Source organism: Ammospiza nelsoni, chromosome 2 (assembly GCF_027579445.1).
Source record: "Ammospiza nelsoni isolate bAmmNel1 chromosome 2, bAmmNel1.pri, whole genome shotgun sequence".
NCBI lineage: Eukaryota > Metazoa > Chordata > Aves > Passeriformes > Passerellidae > Ammospiza > Ammospiza nelsoni.
The window spans coordinates 5,983,825-6,004,884 of record NC_080634.1 but is presented as its reverse complement, the minus strand read 5'-3'; the positions used below and the strand labels follow the sequence as shown (position 1 = coordinate 6,004,884).

General features: G+C 40.7%; 1 protein-coding gene and 1 long non-coding RNA gene across 2 annotated transcripts in view; one reads left to right on the top strand and one right to left on the bottom strand.

Annotated features, from left to right (window-relative positions):
- The window catches only part of LOC132070204 (uncharacterized), a 45,922-nt gene extending 39,362 nt beyond the window's left edge, over positions 1–6,560 (bottom strand). Inside the window, exons 1-2 of the long non-coding RNA XR_009417908.1 lie at positions 6,532–6,560; positions 5,225–5,325 (exon numbers count right to left, since the gene is read on the bottom strand). This is a non-coding gene — a long non-coding RNA (uncharacterized LOC132070204). The remainder of the gene's footprint in view (positions 1–5,224; positions 5,326–6,531) is intronic.
- A 2,416-nt stretch (positions 6,561–8,976) lies between these two features.
- On the top strand, positions 8,977–19,783 carry CHMP2B (charged multivesicular body protein 2B). The gene is made up of 6 exons (XM_059466381.1): positions 8,977–9,110; positions 11,907–11,998; positions 14,904–15,098; positions 17,342–17,444; positions 18,368–18,474; positions 18,584–19,783. The coding sequence occupies exons 1-6, from the start codon at positions 9,077–9,079 to the stop codon at positions 18,695–18,697; spliced, it is 645 nt and encodes a 214-aa protein (XP_059322364.1). The 5' UTR covers positions 8,977–9,076; the 3' UTR covers positions 18,698–19,783.
- Positions 19,784–21,060: the final 1,277 nt, after the last annotated feature.

Here is a 21,060-nt window from a genome sequence, read left to right as displayed (position 1 = left end):
GATTTATTATTTTTTAATAGGTAGAATACTATGCTAATATATGCAGCTCGTTTCTGGCACTTGCACTACCTTCCTCAGGAGCTCTCAATTATCTCTATATGCAGGGCTTCCTGCTTGGGAGCTGTAATCATGGACTTCAAATTCCCAGTCCCACACTGACCCTGTGCTACTCTGCATCCTCAAAAATAAAAGCGGAATTTGCTCTGTGCAAGGTCTTGCACCAAATTCAATTAAAAAAAAAACAACTCACTGCAAAGCAGCTCTCACAACCACTGCAAGTCTGAAGAGTTTCCCCCCATCATGACAATCATTTCCTAAAAAATGCTGGCATATGAATCCTCCCCATCTCCTCATGTGGCCACCAAGAGCTGTGGACCCTGTCATTGTTCTCCAGCTGAATGTCCCAGTCCTCCAGCGAGGACGCAAACATTGTCAAGATGACTCAGAGGACCAGCACACATCACGTATAACAAAGCAGTGAATTAAGCACATCTCCAAAAAATTCAGACAGCAATTCATAAACTATTAAATGGAATATTATAATAACAAATAGATGAATTCAGTCCTCCATGGATAATACATGTACAAAAATGCTAATCTTTGAGGCTAAATTATTCACAGCCAATGAGTCAATCAGCCCTATTCCCTCACAGACCACTGTTTCCGGGAGCTATTTATAAGTGAGACAAAATTGATGTGCTTGTATCATCTATTTCTCTACAAGGGGAAAGTGCATGATAATCCTCTTTTTATTCCCTTTATTAAGGCAGTCCATGAATGTGAATAGCAAGAAAAACCACAAGAACTATCTGTAATTCATACTGCAGTGACAGCTAAACTGCTAAGTTAGTGAATTTGGCCAACATTACAAATTTCCTTGGTTCTGATCAGGCACTTAATAATGAAATACCTCATTAATTAAGTGATGTAGTCAGCAGAACTTTGAACAAAACAGCCCATGCCAGAAGGCTGTCACTGTCTTTTAAAATACCTGGTATACGGGGACTATTCTTTAAACCAAAATATCCCTGATATACAGGGACTATTCTTTAAACCAAAATAATTCCCAGGAGCAGCTACAATCAGAAATCACTGCTAAAAAAAAAAAAAAAAAAAAAAAACACAATAAAAGGCAAATCACACATATTTCTCTTCCCTGACTTTCTAGCCAGCTGCATTTCCCCAGCCACAAGACCCTACATGGACGGGCTCAGATCTCCAGGACAGCAGAGAAAATAATGAAATAATGCAATCCCAATAAAAGGACTCTTCTGCTGAAAGAAGGATCCGCTCCTTGAGGGCAGATCAGAACAGCTTTAAGGGACTGGCTCATCAGAACTCTCTGTGGTCCATGTTCCTCTAAAATAGGAGCAAGGTGCATAACTGCCACACAAACTCTTTTGGCAATTACAGCCCTATTAAAATCAAGGAGCAAGTGAGCTTAACACTGATAATCTATAAGCAAACAGTTGCACATTACTCATTTCAAAGGAGAAGAGAGCCACCATAGAAAGATGCATTCCCAACACCAGTTTAAAGGTGAAGGCAGACAGGTTCCCTGAGTCAGGATCTAATGGGATTCCAAGGCTCAGCTCGGGAGAGTTGGTGCTGTTCCAGCAGAGGAGAGGCTGCTCACACCTCCTCTGCCAGAGACAGCTGAGCCCCCCACAAGGATACTGCCACTTCCATGGACCCTGCAAGTAACCCTCATTTACCAATGAAACAGTCCAATTAACTTCCACAGGGATTATGCATCGAATTCTTGCTGAAATTAATGTGCTCAAATGTCTTGCCTGGCTTTGTAGGGTTGAATCCTCATTTACGTGTGGCTGAGTGCCTCTCCCTATCTCTGGAAATGGCATATGTGGCATTATCCTAAGTGATTAAGGCATTAAAGGGTTAAGAAACTATTAAGCATGATGTACAAATACAGTTTAAGCTAATCAAAAATAAATTAAATGCCTTTTTAAGCAACAAAAACAACATTAGTTTAAGTTTGTTTTTTTAAATTCGCTCACAGACAACAAAGAGCATAGATTCAACCAAAATCAAATGAGATTCAAAATTGCTTCCAGTGTTGGTGCTGAAAACAAAGCATGCACAAGGGTCTACTACACTGCTCTCTTGCAAGGCATAAACCAGGTCTGCAATAAACTGCTTGATGCTGTCTTGCTGGTCATAAAGCTACCAAAAAAAAAAAAAAAAAAAAAAGGGGAAAAAAGGATATGCCATTTTTATGACACTTTAGGGTCCAATGCAATATAAAATATATCTTTCTGGTAGTGTATGCTTTCGGAGCAGCTTCTAGTGACTTTGAGGTTTATATACACTTTTGTCAGAGAGGAACTGAACATATTTTTTGTTGGATTGAGCCATAGGCAGCTCTAGCAGTACCCAAAGGACAGTGTAAATGACAAGCATTCTGAACCCCGGGGAAAGTATAAATCATTACCAACAAGACCAAGATAAGAGTTCCTTGAACTGACATTTCCAGTTTTAACAGACAGTTTTCTATTCCCTTAATATTGAAAAGAAATATTAACTTGCCTAAATACATTAAAATTATCTTCACATGGATTGAAGAATACCATCACAATACCACTCAATAAACATAACCACAAAAGACCATTTCTTTAGATTATTTCTTTGACCACATTGCCTCCTTTGGCTGCTCACCACAAAGAGTGCAGGTGTCTTCAAGGCTTTCCCTGGCCTATCCCAAACTCCACACCCTCACAGACCACACTGATTCCTTCAATTCTTGTTAAGCTTTCAGGACACTGTTATTAATTTTGCTTCTAACAAGTACCTTTTGTCTTCTCCTTACTGATGTTTTTTTTTTCTAAAGCTTAACTTCTTTTTACCTTGACACCTATGCACAGAAAATATGTGAGGCTACATAATTTAACTTCTGCTTTCTTTGCACTTCAGTTTGTTGACATTATCATGCTATTCCCTACTATTTTGGGACAACATATTCTCTGGGGGATGGACTGATGTTTTTCCCTCCCAACATTATAGAGCATTCCAAACCCAAAGCAGCCACTTTCCTGGATAACAATGTCAAACAAATAATGAACAGCAATAGCCTTAAGCTGAATTTCCTAGATTTTTTAAGGCATTATTTTAGCACACCTACCTGTAGTGTATTTTACTCAAAAAAAAAATAAAAATGCACACATGTTCTCAAATCTGAACCTATATAACCCAAGCCTTGATGTGTTAAACTCTGATGTATAGTGGACTCCAGCTAAATTAAATGTAGAAGTTTGACCACTAGTGCAGCTTTTTTCCTGGGCAAAATACACTGCATTTGATCTAAGAGAAACATAGGGAGTACAAACAAGAAAAACATTTCCAAAAAGATCTTCTCTTAGGATCAACAGATCTGGGTTGCAGGCAAATTATTAGAAAACAAGTTGTTGAGGCAATATTCCATCAAAATTACTACTATCAGCCATAAACATATGGGACCTTCTAACTATCCAGGGTAATAAGTCTTGTATATTATTGCTGGGAATTCCTCCAAAGCCCAAATCATTTTTAGTTTGTGAAGCTCCCTAATTTATTTTCCATGGTTGGGAGGAATCTGGTGCTAAACTAAAAATACAGTTTTACCCCCCATTATCTCTGCAAATAAAGAGTCACAGAGCTTTGGGCTAGAATTAACATGAGATAGGCTATTATGACTGCAAGAACATTTAGCAGTCCCTGTTGACTTTGCAGTTTGTAATAATAAATATCCTCCCCATAATATCTTACTCCATTTTTTCTGAACACTATGCCTTAAGGAAGTCTTGAAGCTTGTGATAAAATGCTAACAGTATTTACCTATTTTGTTGCTAGCCTGGATTCCCTTTTCTCCCTGGGAAAAGTCATTTAAAGAAATGATATTTGCAAGCAAAAGCTCTTAAAAGTATAACCTCTGATTTTATGAATGCCCTACAGAAATATGATGTCCTACTGTATTTGATTACTGAAGCAAAACTGACTCTGCTGGTACAAAGTAATGGCACTATTTTATGGTGAAGCACTTGCTCTTCCACAAAGGAAAAACCTTGTAATCAGCAATGAAGGTTATAAAAGATGCAGTCTGCAAGTCAGAAGTGTCCTATTAGCACCAATCAAGGTGATAATTAAGAGCAGATCTCTGTAAGGAGGGGGTAGGCTTTTAGGGGGCTTCACAAAGTACTGAACTTCATGCACATAATAAGCAGTTCAAAGTACTCTTACTTTATTAAGAAGATGCTGAAAGTGACTAAAAGTAAGGTGTACTCTTGCATACATAAGTATCTTCTTTTGTTAGACTAACCCTGTGCAACAGAAAAAATTTGCCTACCCTCATATACATTAAGGATGAAGGAATTTGGCAGTTTTCTTTTTGTTGTTGAGGATTTTTTAAGAATGGGAGGTATTTTGGGTTGTGTTTGGTTTTTTTGTTTTTGCCCCCAGAATTGTTCATAAATACACTCAGGACAAAAAAAAAAAATGAGATGAAGACAACATCCTTTATACATTCAAGGTTTCAGTTCACTAAAAGCGTTCCAGCAAACTAGAGTAACATTTCACATTTCAGGCACTACAGTTTTCCTTCAACTCATTCTTGCTGGGTTTTACTTATTCATAGGTCTGTCAAGCAAATTCAGCAGAGTATCAAGCAAAACATGTACATCACAAATACCCTCTCTCATAAAAAGACAATCTCCATCTCCATAGATGTCAGCAAGTACTCATAAAAACAAATTAAATAAGCCATGCTTACACACCTAAATGTGTATTACCCTCTACCCCTTGCACCTTGTGTGGTGTCTATTGGCAATTGATTCTTTTTAGGCAGGGAAAGCAATAAACAATTAAGTTATGAATAAGACCAACAATACATTCTCTCCTTCACACACATGCCCAGTTCAAGTTGAATTGTGAACAGATGGAAAGGAAAACATTCTCATATATTTCAGCTTCACCACATTCCTCAATATTTTTCTAGATCAATAAAAATACACTTTTTAAAAATTAAAATATTTAGAAGTATAAGCTATTTCCAAATAGGCAATCCACTGATCTTTAGCTTACTGACTCATTTCCCTTTGCCACCTCATTGATTATGGCATAATTCTTACTGGACAGCAATTCACTATGGGCATTATTTGCAGACAGTTAATTTTCTCTTATGAAATCAATTTCAATAATTTTACTTTCAACATTTATAAAGGTTATTTCTTACCTGTGTATTTGCTAGGTGTGACTCCCCATTTTCCTCCTACAAATGAGCTATTTTCCAGTTCTCATGAGCTTTCCACAAATGTTGCTGTAAAGGTGTCTAATCTGCAAGGTGAGGGTGAGATATGCTGTATAAAACATGGTTTTTACACTTGCACAAATAAATAAGTGATTTCTTTTTTAACAAAGCAGGCAAATGAATCTGAACTTATTTGAACCCACTAAAGCAGTGGAGGAAATCTCCACTATCTTCAGCCACAGCATTTCCCCATCAGCTCCTCTTCACCTTCTCTATCCTCTTTCCTAGGGCTGTCTTCATTTATTGCTACACCTTACTCTTCAAATATTTACACCCTGGTTTTGTGCTGGCCACCACCCCTCACCTGCTCTTTTCTGCTTCACCTTTTTCTAATCCTCTCTGATTTTGTGCCTCTGCATTTCCATGGCCTCCCCACATGGGAGAACTCCCATCACCAGGTTCCATTGCTAATGGGTGCAGTTAGAGATAGCAGGATGACACAGTTTACACCACCACACTGAACACAGCCACAACATTCCCCTGGTGCCACTGCACATCCACATGTCAGGGTGGTGAACTGCAGCCTGAGCTTCCTTAGGCTCTGGAATTTTCTCCCTGCCTTTTCCTTTCTGTCCCCCTCCTAGCTCAGCCCACCTTCACATGACAAGTGTAAAGTCAGGGAGCCCTCAGCACCATCTCACAAACTCTTACACAAGTAAACAGTTTGATTCCCATGGAGCTCCTCCAGGATAAGGTAAAGCATTGCAGAATTTGGAAAGTGGCCCCTTGCTGAGGCACCAAAGACACTTCTCCTCATAACTTTATTTTACATGTAAAATGCTGTGCATTTCACATAACAATACATTTATGCACTCTTTGATCATTTATCTTTCTCCGGCCTCTGTAATTTTCAAGTTAACCACTTCATCCTTCACTACACACAGCCTCATTTAATTTCCTTATATCTGCAGAGCAGGAATTAGACAGGCCCAGAATAGATCAAACAGTGCTGAATTTGGGTCATTATCCACAAAGCATCCCAAGACAGTCTGCCTCAGCTGTCAGTGAAAGTTCACTTGCAATGCTTTACTCACACTAGAAAAGGAGATAGGGAAGACTGGCAACCTTCACTGGACCAGAAATCTTACAACTATTTAAAGCATGACCTCAAGAGCTTCTTCAAGGCTCACACATCTGAAAGCTCACCTCTCCTTTTTTTCTCCCAAAAACATGGTCAGGAAAGGAATATTTTTCAAATCAGACACTTTATCTACTATTCTAGAGAGTAGTACCTGAAAGCAGCAATTTTCCAGGGTCTCTTCACAGCAGCCATTTCCTCTAACTACCCAAACATGCTTAGATTTAAGCAGACTGAACCTCATCACCTGGTTTAAATTAAGTATGTGCTTTAGTACTCCAGTGCCCCAATGCCAGAATAGCTTATCTATACCTCTAAAAACAAACCCTCCCTCCTGTTTTTTTCTAAGTACAACTCTGGAACACTGAACACTGGCTTTAATCTGGTTTTGTTACCCATTCATTTTGCATATTTTGACTTGTTTTCATTTTTAAATTAATACGGGATAGTGTATCCTCCGGCTAAACCAGTTGTTGTGTCCCAGTTTCACTGTAAATCCAACAAACAGGAAACACAGAGTCCCTGCTTTGGTTTGCTAGAGATATTTACATATAGTCACTAAGGAAAGGTTATTTATTCCATCTGATTGATTTTTAAAATTTATCTGTAGCATAAAGAACTAAGGGGTTTTTTTTACATTTTGATTGGTGATTAGATCCTGAACCAAGCCACAATCTAAAAGAAACACTGATATTTAAGCATTAATAATTTAAAAGATAAATTGGAGGGCTTCTCTTATCTCCACTATCAATACATACAACAGCATTCCAGCATTCAGGCTTGCAACACAAGCAAGCAATTGCTCAGACATACTGTATTTATTGCAGTCATGGAGTCTATTATGGACATCTTTGTTTATCTCATCACAATTAAACATTCATGAAGAAATATTACAGAAAAAAGCATTTCTGGTCTCCTAGCTAATTAGCACAATTTAAGAGTACCCTGTAGTTCAGCTGCCCAGCCTCTCTCTCAAGGAAAGTGGGGATCTGAATCTAAATTCAAGTGCTCTCCTCCCCCTCATCTGTGCATTTTCAAAACTAGGATTTCAGTCCTGCTTACTAACCCATGTCTGACTGATCTGACCTAACAAAGAGTGCAGACGTGCAGGAATAAACTTCTAAAGTGTATTTTATTTAACTTGCCTCGTAGAGAAGCACCAAATTTCCACAGAAATTTGATGTCATTTATCGATGTCATCACACATGGTCTGGATTTCAGCCTGCGACAATCACTAAAAAATAACTAAAGGGACACATGCAAAACAATGAAAACTTGCTATTTGCAACAAAATCAATGTTTTCAGAAAATCAAGGAATACTGACAGCAAGCACATAGTCTGTACCTCTTCATGCCCACATACATCCTTACACTGCTATTACAATATTCTAATAGATTGTTTCTCCATGCAAGGTTATAAAAGTGTGGTTTATTAGGGTACTGCAACCATAAACTTACGATTGTTTCTCAGGCTGAATTTATATCTAGCCATCAAAATGCATTACTACATTCCAGTCTCTTCTTTTTTTCCTTGCACATTAACATAATCATCCCCAACACTTCAAAGTAAGGGAAGTTATATCGAGCTGGCATTCAAACCTACAGCTCAGTCTTTTTTAATAAAGGCCCTCTTCTTATTTTCTAAGGGCATGATGCATATGTAGGCAATCGCCAACGATGAAACCACAGCTACATTATAAACTACCTTATTAAAAATTAAGGATTGTAATTACATATTGAAACCAAGAAAATTATTGTTCCTTTTCCCATACTCTTGTGACCCTCAGACAAAGGCATATCCAATAAAACTAATGTGTAATCAGTTCTCCAGAGTCAGCAATGGCTTGGGGTGAGAGCCGGGATGCTCCTGAACAGAAAATCCCGAACCTCACAGTTCATCTGTCACGGACAGGCAGCGACCCCACTGCTTGTGTGTTTAATTGTGTGTTTAATTGTGTGTTTAATTGTGTGTTTAATTGTGTGTTTAATTGTGTGTTTAATTGTTTAACTGCGCCTAAATCCCTCCAGGTGCCCACGCACCAGGTTTCCTTCTAGAAGCTCGCTGAATTCCCATAGTATCTGTGCACACATGATCTGGATTTCGGCCAGTGTAAAGTAACTAAAGGGGCACATGAAAACCAGTGAAAAGTTGCAATTTCCACCGAGACCGGTGTTTTCACAAAACCAAGCGGCGAGCCCGGAGAACATCACGCTGCCGAATTAACTTCTGATATGTTTTCATTTTAACCTTTAGCGATTGCAAGAAGTAAATTGCTCTCTTTAAAGAGAGAATTACTCTCATTACAAGACGAGAAGCCTAGGCACAGAGCGGGGATCCGGGACATCCCCGCCCCTCCTGGCTCGCCTTTAGGACAGCCGGGTCGGTCCCTCAGCGCTTCTCCCGCGGCTCGGGGAGGCCTAACCAGGACGGACAGACAGAAAATCCCCACAGAGAGGAAGACAAGCCGCGCCCGCAGCCGCTACCCAGCCCACGCCTTCCGCGCCTCCCGGGGCCAGCCCGGCCCGGCCCGGCCCGCAGGATGGGCGGGCGCAGCGCGGAGCCCCGGCCCGGCCCCCGCCCGCCCCTCGGCGCCGGGAGGCGGAGCCGGGCGGGCGATCGCGGCCCGGCCGCTTCCTGGTCACCGGAGCAGGAGGCGACAGGAGCCCGCCGAGGCGGCTGCGGGGGTCCGGCTGGCACCATGGCCTCGCTCTTCAAGAAGAAGACCGTGGACGGTGAGTGGGCGCCCGGGGAGGCCCCGCCGCGCCGCCGGCAGCGGCCGCCCCCAGCCCCCGCACGGCCCCGGGCGCGGGGGTGGTCTCGGCCGGGGCTCCGGGGCAGCGGGAGCCGGGCGGAGATCGCGGCCTCGGCCCCGCGTCCCAGCGGAGCGGGAGCTCCGGGGAGCGGAGCGGAGCGGGAGGCCCCGGCCCGGCCGCCGTGACTCACCGGCGGCGCTCGGGGAGAGCCCCCGGGCCGGGCCGGCCCTGGCACTGCGGGGCGGGGGATTCCTGGCGCTCCGCGAGGGGTGGGAGCCGGGCCCGGCCGTCCCGGGCCGTGGGTGAGGCAGGAGGAGGAGCACAAAACAGCGAGGGACGCAGAACAGGCCCGGCAGGAGTTGCCGGGGCCCAGGGGAGCCGGGACGAGAGCGGTGCCGTGTGCGGGAGCCACGGCCAGGCTGCGGGAGCCGCCGCCGCCCGGCCCTGGGCTCCGCGCAGCTCTGCGAACAACTCGGTGTCGGTTCTTTGTGGCCAGGCTGGTACCAAAACGCTAAAACTTCAGCAGGAGTCAAATAAATCGCCTATCCTCAAATAAAGCCCCTCAAATAAAGGACGGCTTAGCTGCCAGCAGGCCGCTGGGCGATGCTCGGCTCTCCACGTTGTCGTGCCCAGGGTTGGCGAGCGCAGGTTTGGCTCTCTGGTGTTGGATCAGAGCTGGTGGTAGGTCGGCGTTTGAAAAGGGCTCGCAGAAAATGACGCTGCACATCATCCAATTGTGTGTCACAGCAGGGAACACGCGCAGGTCCCACCTGGCTCTTCCCAGTTTGGATGCAGCACCTGAGAAAGGGAGCTGGCATTAAGCTGCCGTGACCAAGGAAGGATTGCAGCAGCCAGGTCAAGCCCTGCTGGATGTCTCTTGTCCAGCCTGTTTTAAGGAATGCTTCCTCCTTGCCCTGGTGTGTGTGACGACAGTGTGACACACAGGAGTGGCTAATGGCATAGGACTTATCTCTGAATAACCTGTCGTGTTCTGTCTGCTCTAGCAGCTGGGAATTTTCTCGGTTATCAGAAACAAACAAGAACCAAGTTCTCATCTTGGCCTTCACTTCTAAAAACAAATTAAATAGCCTGTAACTGCAGATAGTTGTTCTCAGTTTATTGCCATCCTTAGTTGAAGCCACTGTGGGGGATCAGAAACTACAGAAATAAGCATTGTGGTTGCCCTTATTGTCTCCTAAGTACTATTCTTGTTTGCTGTCACCTTGAAGTTCCTACCTCTCCAGCTCACTATACTAAGGATTTTTTTTAAACTAGCGTATTTAGGAAAGCCAGTCTTGTATGTAACTATTAAGCTTTTTCTTTCAATTTCACCAAGTGCAGCTGTGCAAGTAATATACATTTATCTACCTTCAAAATTACTTGCCTGTAGCATTTGCAGAATGATTTTCTCCGCTGTTTTGCCAGTGTGAAGAATGCAGTTATATCCCATGTCATCTTTTAGTTCTTAGTTACTGTCCACTGAAAAGTCTGCATCTCCCAAGGATGCTTTTTCTGTACTACTCACAGCAGTAGTAGCATTGTAAAAACAGGTGTCATTTCCACACTGTTTTTTTAAATATATATTTCTTTGCCCAAGAACTGGGCAATGTCCAGCAAGGTTGGAAGAGGAAATGTATATTCTGTCTTTAAAATGCCACTAAAGGTTTGGGATTTTTTTCTGATTAAAACCTATTAATGTTGACATAATTCCACCAATAGATGTTTTACAGTGTGTGTGGTTTTAGGAATGAAGAATGCAAATGCTTCTTGCTGTTTGTAGAAAATTTGCCTCAAACCTTAAAAAATGAGAAGGCGGCCTGTGATTCCAGAATTTATCCATCATGAGCTCTAAAGAAAGTTCATGTGACAGTCTGCTCCTTTCAGACTCCCACCCAAAGTGCAGATACAGGAGTAGCTGAATCTCTCTTCCATAACAACTGCTTCCCTCAGCTGGGGCCAGAGGATGCTGAGTCACATGCCCCAGTGAATCACACCCAAGCACATGCTGTAAATCCTATCAAAAGTTAGCTGCAGCTAGCATGATTGATGCCTAGACTGTAAATAATACTTGCTTTAATAAGAGGATGTTATCAGTATATAATTTTTAATAGCACAGTGCACACAACTCCTGTAAGTTTCACTTGACAGTGTTCAAGCTTTGCTCGCTATGTCAGTTATCAGTAAACTGAAATTTGTTGTAAAGGCCTCCACTTTCCTACCTTACTATTGTTAAGCATCTCCTAATTGAAAAGTTGCTTTATAGACTGACTTGAATAAGGGCTGCACAAATGTGGAGGAGAAGAAGGTCCCCCAGAGCAGAATAAAGACAGAGAAGAGCAGGATGCAGGACTTGCACCTGGGATTATTGTCACTGTTTTATGGAGCTCCTCACCTGATCTGAGAGCTCCTAACTCAAGGCTCCTTCAGCTGCCCTACCTGTTGCAGTCAGGCCTGGCTGGGGGAAAAGCAATGGGATGGCCCTGACCTAGATATGGCTGAGTTAGTGCTGGAAAACGAGTGTACAGGTGTCTTACTGTGGGGTTAAGGCTCTGGCTGTGGTTATGGCGCAAAGTAACATCCTAGGTAAAAGTAAAACAGCTTTGTTTTCAACAGGATATAGCCCACGCTGCTGTCACAATGATGTTGTATACACCAAATTATGTTTTGCTAATATTTTCTCTATCTGAAATGTTGACACTTCACTCTGCAGGGTGCTTAGCAGATGTTTGTGGAGTATTGAAAAACTTTGCCCAGCTATCAATGTTTTCTTTCCAGATATAATAAAGGAGCAAAATCGAGAGTTAAGAGGTACACAGAGGGCTATAAGCAGAGATAGAGCAGCACTTGAAAAACAGGAGAAACAACTGGTAAGTATGACAGGGAACTTTATTTTGCTCTATAAAACACACACATGCAATAAAAAACTTGCAAGATTTTAAAGATACCAGTCAATGTATAATAAGGAAATATTAAAAACAGTTGTCTTCCCCTTTTCATTTCTCAGCTAAAATTGTGTTGGAAAATATTTATTGCCTAAAAGTGATTCTCAGCCTTTGACACAGGAAAATCCTGAAACAATGTGTTTAGATAAAATAACCACAGTGGGTTTTCCCTACAATTCCCAGCATTCTCTGTCCTTCAGAAGGTTTTTTTTTTAAAGGTTTGTAAATCATTTGTCTTGTGGAAAAATTAAAAGTAGAAGTGCTATCATGTGTTACCATGACTGTTCAGTGGGAGAGAGTACTTGGAAAACCACAGGATATCATGAGTACCCCTAGAGTTGTTCTTTTTATTCAGATAGAACTTCCCTAAAATTAGCTGATAATAGTAGCACTGTTTGCCAAAATTAAGATGTATTCAGAACTCACTGTGTGCGTGAGCTTTCAAGCACTCAGTGGCTGAATGCTGCACCTGTGTGGCACTCTAAGAGGGGAAATGGATGTGCCAGATGGTGGGGTTTGATGCTTGAAGAATGCTCACACTGTGGGAAAAGCTGTGCAAATCCAGCCCGTTCCAGCAGCTATTGAGGTGGTGGTTCGTGGCAGCAGGTTGCATGAATACCAAGAGCTGGGAATAATAAACTAAAAGATCAGAGAAACTGTTTCTGAAAGACTTGGACATGTAAAATATAGTAGGTTGCTCATAAATAAGGCATTTTTTCCAGTATGAAATATTCCAAATATGAAAATAAGCTTAATTTTAGTGACTATTCAGGCTGAAGTGTTGATTACTTACCACACTAAGTGGTTTCAGAAATGTTGGATTTCTGAGGAGAAGAAAGGAGCACTGAAATATGTCTTTGAAAAAGTTAAAATTTGCTGCTGGAATGAGAGTAGCAGTGCACAATAAATATTAATTTTCAGTGTCAGATCAGGTGAAGAAGGATCAGGGGCTTATCAGTCAATCTCAAAACATTTCATTATGTGCTTTCTCTAGAAAGACCTTTTTTTCTCCCCCCCTTAATTTTAAGGTACTACTCTGAGAAAACCAAGTTATGCAGTTATATTATTTCTATGGCTAAAAATACCTTAATGTATGCAGACAGTTCTGTTTCAGTTCAGTAACCTGATATAACTATACGAATTTTGATTTTTTTTTTCCCAGAAGAACATGACTGACTTCAATAAGCTTGCCCCAGACCTCTCAAAAGCAGATAATGTACACCAAATTGACCCAAATTCTTTTTAATTAGGAATAAAATAAACTGTATATAGGGTTTGATTTCTGCAGGTGGATTATCTGCAGTGATTTAGCAATGGTTTGTATTTTGCTTTGAAAAAATCAGGTTGTGAAAGCTATGTAGGTTTTTCAACTTAGTGAGAAAATCCCTATTTTCAAACATTTGCTGTTAAAATCTGGGGTGCAGACTAATCCCTCCAACCTTCACAATACTTTAGATACAATAAAAAAAGGGAAATAATGTTCTGGTGATGTTATAGGAATTTTTGTGGCTTCTGTGAACTACTTTCAAAGAGCACAGCTTTATTTCTGTGTCAGGCCTCTGAGGTTTGAACAGTATCATGCTGGTTCACTGCCACTCTGTACCTTCCTGGATTAAAAATAGTGTGTGTGACACACCCTTAAGAAATTGTGAATCTGCAGAGGGGATTTTGTGCCAGAGCCATGTCTGGAATAAACTTAACTGTGAACTTTTCTGGGCCAGTTTACATCTGCCTTTAAAGGTGACTGTTCTCCATGTCCTGGCGACTAGAATTTATCTTTTCATAGCTTCTTCTAAGTGCAGTTTTCTGGATTACCAGTGCACATAAAGTGAAGCAACTGCATACCTATAGCAAGCATATTATCCTGAAAAATCCAGGGGAAAGCTGGTCTTGAAAAGCTTCTTTTCCTTAATGGTAAAAATCAAAATGGACAAATGGACATCTACAGAAAACTGAGCCACTGTGGCAAGACCTGCTTAAAAAAGGCTGTAAAGGAAAAAGTTGTTGCAATTTTTACATTACCAAGTCACAAATCAGAAGGCACACTTTGAAGAGTCCCAGCTGACAAGATTATTGGTGCCAGGCTTTTTCCTGTTACCTCTGGGCTAAACAGATTGTTATTTCTCTTTGAATTGACAGATTGGGGTTTGGTTTTCTAAGACAGAAGTGTCTTTCTTACAGCATGAACACATGTTAAATTGTGCTATTTTTATTATGATTTAAGTCCAGCTAAATTATAAGGGTGAAGAGCCTATAATTATTGGTCATCTAATTTTATTGGTCATCTAATTAACATCATTATTGATCATCTAACTTTATCTACTCCTTCCCCAAAAAGGCTGTGAGGTTCTCTTGAGGCCGAAAAAGACTTGAAAAGAACTCTCAATTTCTTACATGAGTGATGTTGTTTGATTGCAAGAAATCAAACTTGATTAGAGTCATGGCACCAGTAGGTGACTGTACATTATAATTCCTTCACTTTTTGGGGCTTTTTTTGAAGTGTGGCTGCTTATCCAGATATGGAATTGAATGTGCACACGGAAGTGAACGTGACATCATGCAGAAATTGAAGTCTTTGGGGGAACTGTGTGCTACCACACTATAACTCAGTCTCATTGAGTTTTTTCCTTGTGGTCAAATCATACCAGCATGACATTGATTCTGCTAAACAGCCTTGTTGAAAAAGCAAGGAGCTATTTATATAAATTAAATGTTTTAAAAGATTCAAGAGGATAGTTAATTTTTAATTTAATTATTAGCGGCAAGGCTTAATTATAGTCTGTGCGCGAATGGAAATTCTGTGGAGTTAATCTCACCCCTTTCTTCTCAGGAACTGGAAATCAAGAAAATGGCTAAGACTGGCAACAAAGAGGCCTGCAAAGTGCTGGCAAAGCAGCTGGTGCAGCTGCGGAAGCAGAAGAACAGAACCTATGCTGTGAGCTCCAAAGTCACCTCCATGTCCACCCAAACCAAGGTCATGAATTCCCAGATGAAGATGGCAGGAGCTATGTCAGCCACAGCAAAAGTAAGGCACCACAAGATATTCTGTTCTACATTCACATGCAGCATATTGTTGCAAAAATTCTGTTATTTTGGGTAATTTTTGGTAATTGCAGTAGTAAAACTCACTTGGGTTTATACTGTTACATTTTTGTTTGGTCCATCTATCCATATAACACATACATACTTTCTTGGGCTAGACATCTGTCAAATGTTTACATGACAAAAATAAACTAATGCCAGTGAATGAACTCTTTTAGTACATAAAAAAAAAACCCAAACCCTGCTGCTACAGTGCCTTACCTGTATTTATTGTCACAAGCAGTTTTTACTGGGAAAAAGTAGGGCATGATTTGTCTAGAAATCAAGGCACTGTGTCACAATAGCTTTATGGCTTTTGAAGAAAGTAGGTTATTGCTTTGGATCTAAAATTCCTAAAAAGGTCTAATCTGGAGTTTGCTGTCATTCTCTCTGTGCTGTCTCAGGAAAGAGTATTGCATTAAGTTTCCTCCCAAATCTCATCTCAAGAAAGAGTGAAAAATCTCAATTTTCCAAGTTAGGTGTGAACTTTCCCTTATTTCCCTGAATTAATAAAGAGGGATTTGGCTTTTGACAAGGAGCGCTGTTCAGCTCAAGGTGCAGGAAGCAGAATTATTGTGCATCACTGCAGGCCAAGCTGGGCTTTGATCCCAGTCCAAGTTAAATCCAGTTAAACACAGCAATGCAACTCGGTGCAGAAAGGAATTAGCACAAAGGCTTGGTGGTCAGGTGCCTTTCAGACACAGCATGAGGGCAGGTTCCAGCTAGCCAGGGACACAGAGCTGTGGCTCTGCAGCAAATTTACACATTGGACTTGTCTGACTGATCAGGTTCAGCACCTTACTCAGTATTTTACAACAGCACTCGTGAACAAGTTAGTCTTGCTTTTTAATTATTACATGGGTGAGTTGTTTTTATCTGTGATAGATCTTAGATTACATTTCTCAAAACTAAAGTCACTGGAGTAGTTAGGAAGATTAGGTCAGTAGGAAAAAAAAATCTAAAAATATTTTTAAACAGCAGGTAATTATATGTACTATTTGTGTAACATTATTGGAGAAAAGATCTTAAATTCTTTTGATCACTTTTAAAGTAAATATTTTGCTTTATCAATGTGGGAAGCTTAAACTATTGTTAATCTCATAAAACCATCAGTGAAGAATGTGTGGGACCAGTTGCCTTAATAAGGAAGGCAAATATGTGAATGCAAAGCTTTCAAGTATGTATACTTTCAGTATACTTCTTAGCATGTGCTTTGCTAATTTTGAACTGGTAATAATGTCCAGTTAAGTTGCCTTTTATTTTATTCATACATCTGACCCTTATTTTCTGAAGATCTGTAAACTCTCTATCAGTGCAGATATTTTTGACATCCATGTATACCAACACCTTCCAAGTCCAGAACAACTTCTTAAATTCAAATAATGCAACCATGAGCACTGTCTTGGAAATTCAACTTTAGTATCATAGAACATTATCACCTTGAAGAAACTCAGACATGAAGGCAGAAGCCCTTCTGTGAAGCCTGGAGTGGCTTCATACCATCTTTTTTAATTAACCAAGTCTTTTATCTTCTCAAAGATGGTTAAATTTTACATTTGAATTGCTTATATCTGTATTTAGAATCTGATATCCCACAGTAACTTGCTTTTTAGGAAAGAGGGAAGTACCCCATAGCAGTGCCCACAAAGGCAGTAAAATGAATGAAATTTATTTCACTGTCACAGCAAGATCTCCACCCATCACACAGGTGCACCCCAAACAAGTTCTTCCTCAACACTTGGATATTTTCTTTCCAGAGAAAAGTAATTTTTCCATTAAATTGTAACATCAAGAAACAATTTAAGGCCTGTCCTCCAGTAGTGGTTCAAATAAATGGTCCTTTCTGAATGAGAACCTGCAGCCATTTACTTCTTTAATGTGTGTAGCCTTCAAGTTAGGAAATGTTCTGCATTCTTTTCAGATCAGTTGGATTTTTCCTAATACAAGGCCAGGGGAAGGTCATGATGCAAGAAGCACACGTTGAAGAGTCTGTCTATTAGGACACTAAATAGCAATATTTCTTACTAAGTGCAGGCTGTACTATTGATCTGTCACTTACCTAATGTTCTCATGGGATGTAGAGAGACAAGGAAAGTGAAATTTGGATTAAAGCATTTTTCTTAATGAATGCACTGATATTTACTAATGTCTCATTGTATGATTTAAGAGTTTTTTCCATATTAATAGACAATGCAAGCAGTTAATAAGAAAATGGATCCACAAAAGACACTACAAACTATGCAGAATTTCCAGAAGGAAAACATGAAGATGGACATGACTGAAGAGATGAGTAAGTTCTGCACTGCAGGGACAGCTGGTTGCTCTTGGCAGTTTGAAATTTATTTCTATAGGCAATGAGACTGACAGCAAAAACCTAGAGCAAACAAAACAATGTTTGTCTAAATAGGAAAGCTGAGCTTTAGACTTCTTAGAAGCTCTAGGTATTAAATCTAGAATCCATTCTTTCCCATCTTCTGCAAAAGATTCATCAAATTTTTAGAAGGAACATTCGGGGCGGGGGGGGGAAAGAAAGTTTGAGACCCATTCAAGGCCTTGATGGCATAACTGGTAGAAAGACTTGAAATTTTGCCTTAATTTAGATACTGATAATCTCAGCTTTCTGCACAGGGTGGTATGATATGGTTCTGTCTCCTTTTTCTTAATTTAAACCACAAAAAACTTTTTGGGGAGGCAGCAAGTTCCTTGTTCCTGCATGTATGTGTTCACTGTCAGCTAATTCCTGGTGTTGCTCAGTCTTCTCCCCATCCCAATCCCTGCCCTGTTGGTCACATTAAGTAGCATGGACTCAAACCAAGATGGAAACACCTCAACTGCACACAAGTTATCCGAGTAGTTAACAACTTTGCAATGTACTTGGAGGAAGAGGAGAGGAATGAGATTTTTTATGAAACTATCAGTGTTCTGCAGATATGTTTAAATCTAATGCAGGGGGGATATAAGCAGCTGAACTCTTTAGGTGGAACTGAACATTTTTATAAAAAAATCCAGCCATGCCTTACCCTGTTGTTGCCCTGGCTGTGCCCACAGGCTTTGCAAGGCAGAGCTAAGGAAGCCTCTCTCACACCCAGGGGCCTTCTGCTGGCATCTCACACCCTGGTATTACTGCTGTGTTCTAGGAGGGAAAGATGATACTAGGTCATGTTAGTCACCTTTTTGCTTAATGCAATCTGGATTTTTTTTCTTTCTTCTAAGTTAATGATACTCTGGATGACATTTTTGATGCTTCTGATGAAGAGGAAGAAACCCAAGATATTGTTAACCAAGTGCTTGACGAGATCGGGATTGAAATCTCTGGCAAGGTACGGCTGTTGTTGTTTCCCCCTGCATTCCATTTTTGAAACGCAGTTTATTCTAGAAGTCAGCCTGTCATAACCTGACTGTTCTGGCTGAACCCGTGTGTCCTTGCAGATGGCCAAAGCTCCCTCAGCTGCCCGCGGTTTGCCCTCGGCGTCGGCCTCGAGCGCCGCCACCATCTCGGACGAGGAGATCGAGCGCCAGCTCAAAGCCCTGGGCGTGGATTAACCGAGCCAGCTCAGAGCCTGCTGCTGGGGGCCAGCCCTACACACGTGTGCAAAGTGCAAATACTCTTTCAATGCAACTCATTCCTAGCAGAACTCTGAAGTGTCAGAAATGCCGACTTGAAGATGAATTTGCAGAGAAAAGTACTTCTTTTTTTATCCATCGCATGGAGCCTTTTTGACTCAGGGGTGTAGTTCTAACAATAAATTCACTTACACCCAATCCAGAGCTGTCCTTTGGATTCCAAGTTTTCTTCCATCTCTGTTCCTGATCTGTCTCTAGAACTGGCTATTCAGTGGCAGGTCATGCCACTTCCTAGGACAGCAGCTCTGTAATATTTATCATTTTTACAAAACTATCATTAGAGAAACATTTAGTCTGCCATCTCTTAGCACAAATGAAACTTCACCTTGGCTCTTAGTTGGAAAGTTTTTTTTCCATGAGAAATAGCTTTGAGTGTCTAGCTAATTTAGGCAGAAAGAAAAAGCATTTTATGTATTTCTTCAAAATTCCTTTTAAGCTGATCAAAAAATAGCTTGTTATTCTTCTTACCAGAAGGGAAGGATACACTCCTTGTGCAGTTAATTTTTCTTCTGGAAGAGGAGTTACATGTGTTAGTGAAATTTGTTGCATGAAAGGCACTGATTGAACTGATTGAACTCTATTGTACTGTAACATAGCTGGTTTCAACAGAATTGCTGTGCCTTTATGTATATAAATCTTGTACCTTTGTGATTTTCTTTCAGTAGGAGTCTTGGAAAGGTGAGTAAACTTAATAATTAAGATGGTTTTACACAATGCTTGGGTGAGACCTCTCTGTACACCTGATGGGACTCAGTGCTGAAGTGGAGAGATGCACTCATTCAGAAATGCAATTTGTGCACTTGAAAAAAAGGACATTTGCCTGAAGCAACATTTGTATATATTTTACAGTACTTCTTAATGGAAGATAACTGCATAATTGTATTGTTTGCTAAGATGCAACTGATCACATTGATAAACTAAATATTAGTTTTGAGAACAATTTTGGATCATAAATGATAACTACTTGTCTAAACACTATAATAAAAGCATTCTGGTTTCTGTGAAGGTTTTTCTATGGTCTCTGAACTGCATCAACACAATTCTAGCTTTAAGTGGAGTATGCATTGTGCTAAGGAATAAGAACTGTTGATACTGGAAGTAGGCAAAATGAGAATGCAGTTCCCAGCTATGACTTTGTGGATGGTGTGATATTCCTCAGCCCCGACTCTGCTGGAGATATTTACCCCTCAGTGTTGTTTTAGTGGTGCTGCTCATTGAACAGAAACAACAATCATCTTGGCTTTAAAAGAGAAAATCAAAATACCTCCCAAAAGCAAGACAGGAAAACTGGAGGGGAACAAACCTCATAAAGAGACTTTGCTGCCAGGCAAAGTGCAGCAGGAAACCTCAGTGAATCTGCTGCTGTTGCACCATCTACTGCTTAGGACTGAAGTCAGCAAAGAGAACTCACAGGAGAGCCTTCCTCAGGTTTTAGGCCTAGAATTGCAGGTGTTCTTTCTCTTTAAAAGAAATAATGCAAAACTGAATCTGTCAGGTAGTGGGTAGGAATGTGTGCGTTAATATATTGCATATATCCAATATGGGGTGATTTTTTTTTACAAGTTATTTTGTAAAAATCTAATAAAAAGCTTTTTATCCCACAATGGCTTTGTCCTCTGTAGGGTTACTCTTACACATCTGTCTCTTAACTGGGCTTTCTTTGTGAGCTCTGATAAATACTCCTTTGACTTGCTTTGGTAAAGCACAATCATATTTATTGTAGTTGCTCGTGGGCCTTTGATTTAATATTCAGTAAAGACTTGTTCAAGTTTGCATTCCCTTGTCTGGAACCTCGTGCCCAAGTACTGCTCTGTGGTATTGAAAGAGAAATCATAATACAAACACAAGGCTAAAATGTTAGTGATTTTTTGTAGTTTGGTTGAACACCAAGGCTTGTGTCCTTTCTGAATGAGGTGTGCAGTTGATTTTTAATAACTGCCAAAATTGGGCTTAGTTCCATAATGAGTTTTTTCCTCTGGGTTTTTGAGGAACAGGAAGAAAGGTATTGCTTTTTTAATGCCATTATAACTGCTGAACTAGGGCTGGTGTCAGTATCAATCCTGTGGTTTGTTACAAGTTACCTTTTCAATCCTGCAGCTCTAACCTGTGTAAAAATCTTTGGGTAGCAGAGTGGGAAGTGCTGTAGGTTTGCAGGCTTGTTATGTGTCTGCAGTTATGGTCAGTATGTTGGATCAGGCTAAAAAAATTGCACGCCCTGCTTAGATAGAAATTCCTTTAAAATCACATTAAAGTGATTAAAAAAACCACTCAATCCTTACCCT

Excerpts from the sequence above, each read along its gene's own strand:
- CHMP2B (XM_059466381.1), top strand. The coding sequence starts at position 9,077 with ATGGCCTCGCTCTTCAAGAAGAAGACCGTGGACG. Across the intron at positions 11,999-14,903 it reads AAAAACAGGAGAAACAACTG|GAACTGGAAATCAAGAAAAT; the intron begins GTAAGTATGACA and ends CTTTCTTCTCAG. Across the intron at positions 17,445-18,367 it reads GGACATGACTGAAGAGATGA|TTAATGATACTCTGGATGAC; the intron begins GTAAGTTCTGCA and ends CTTTCTTCTAAG.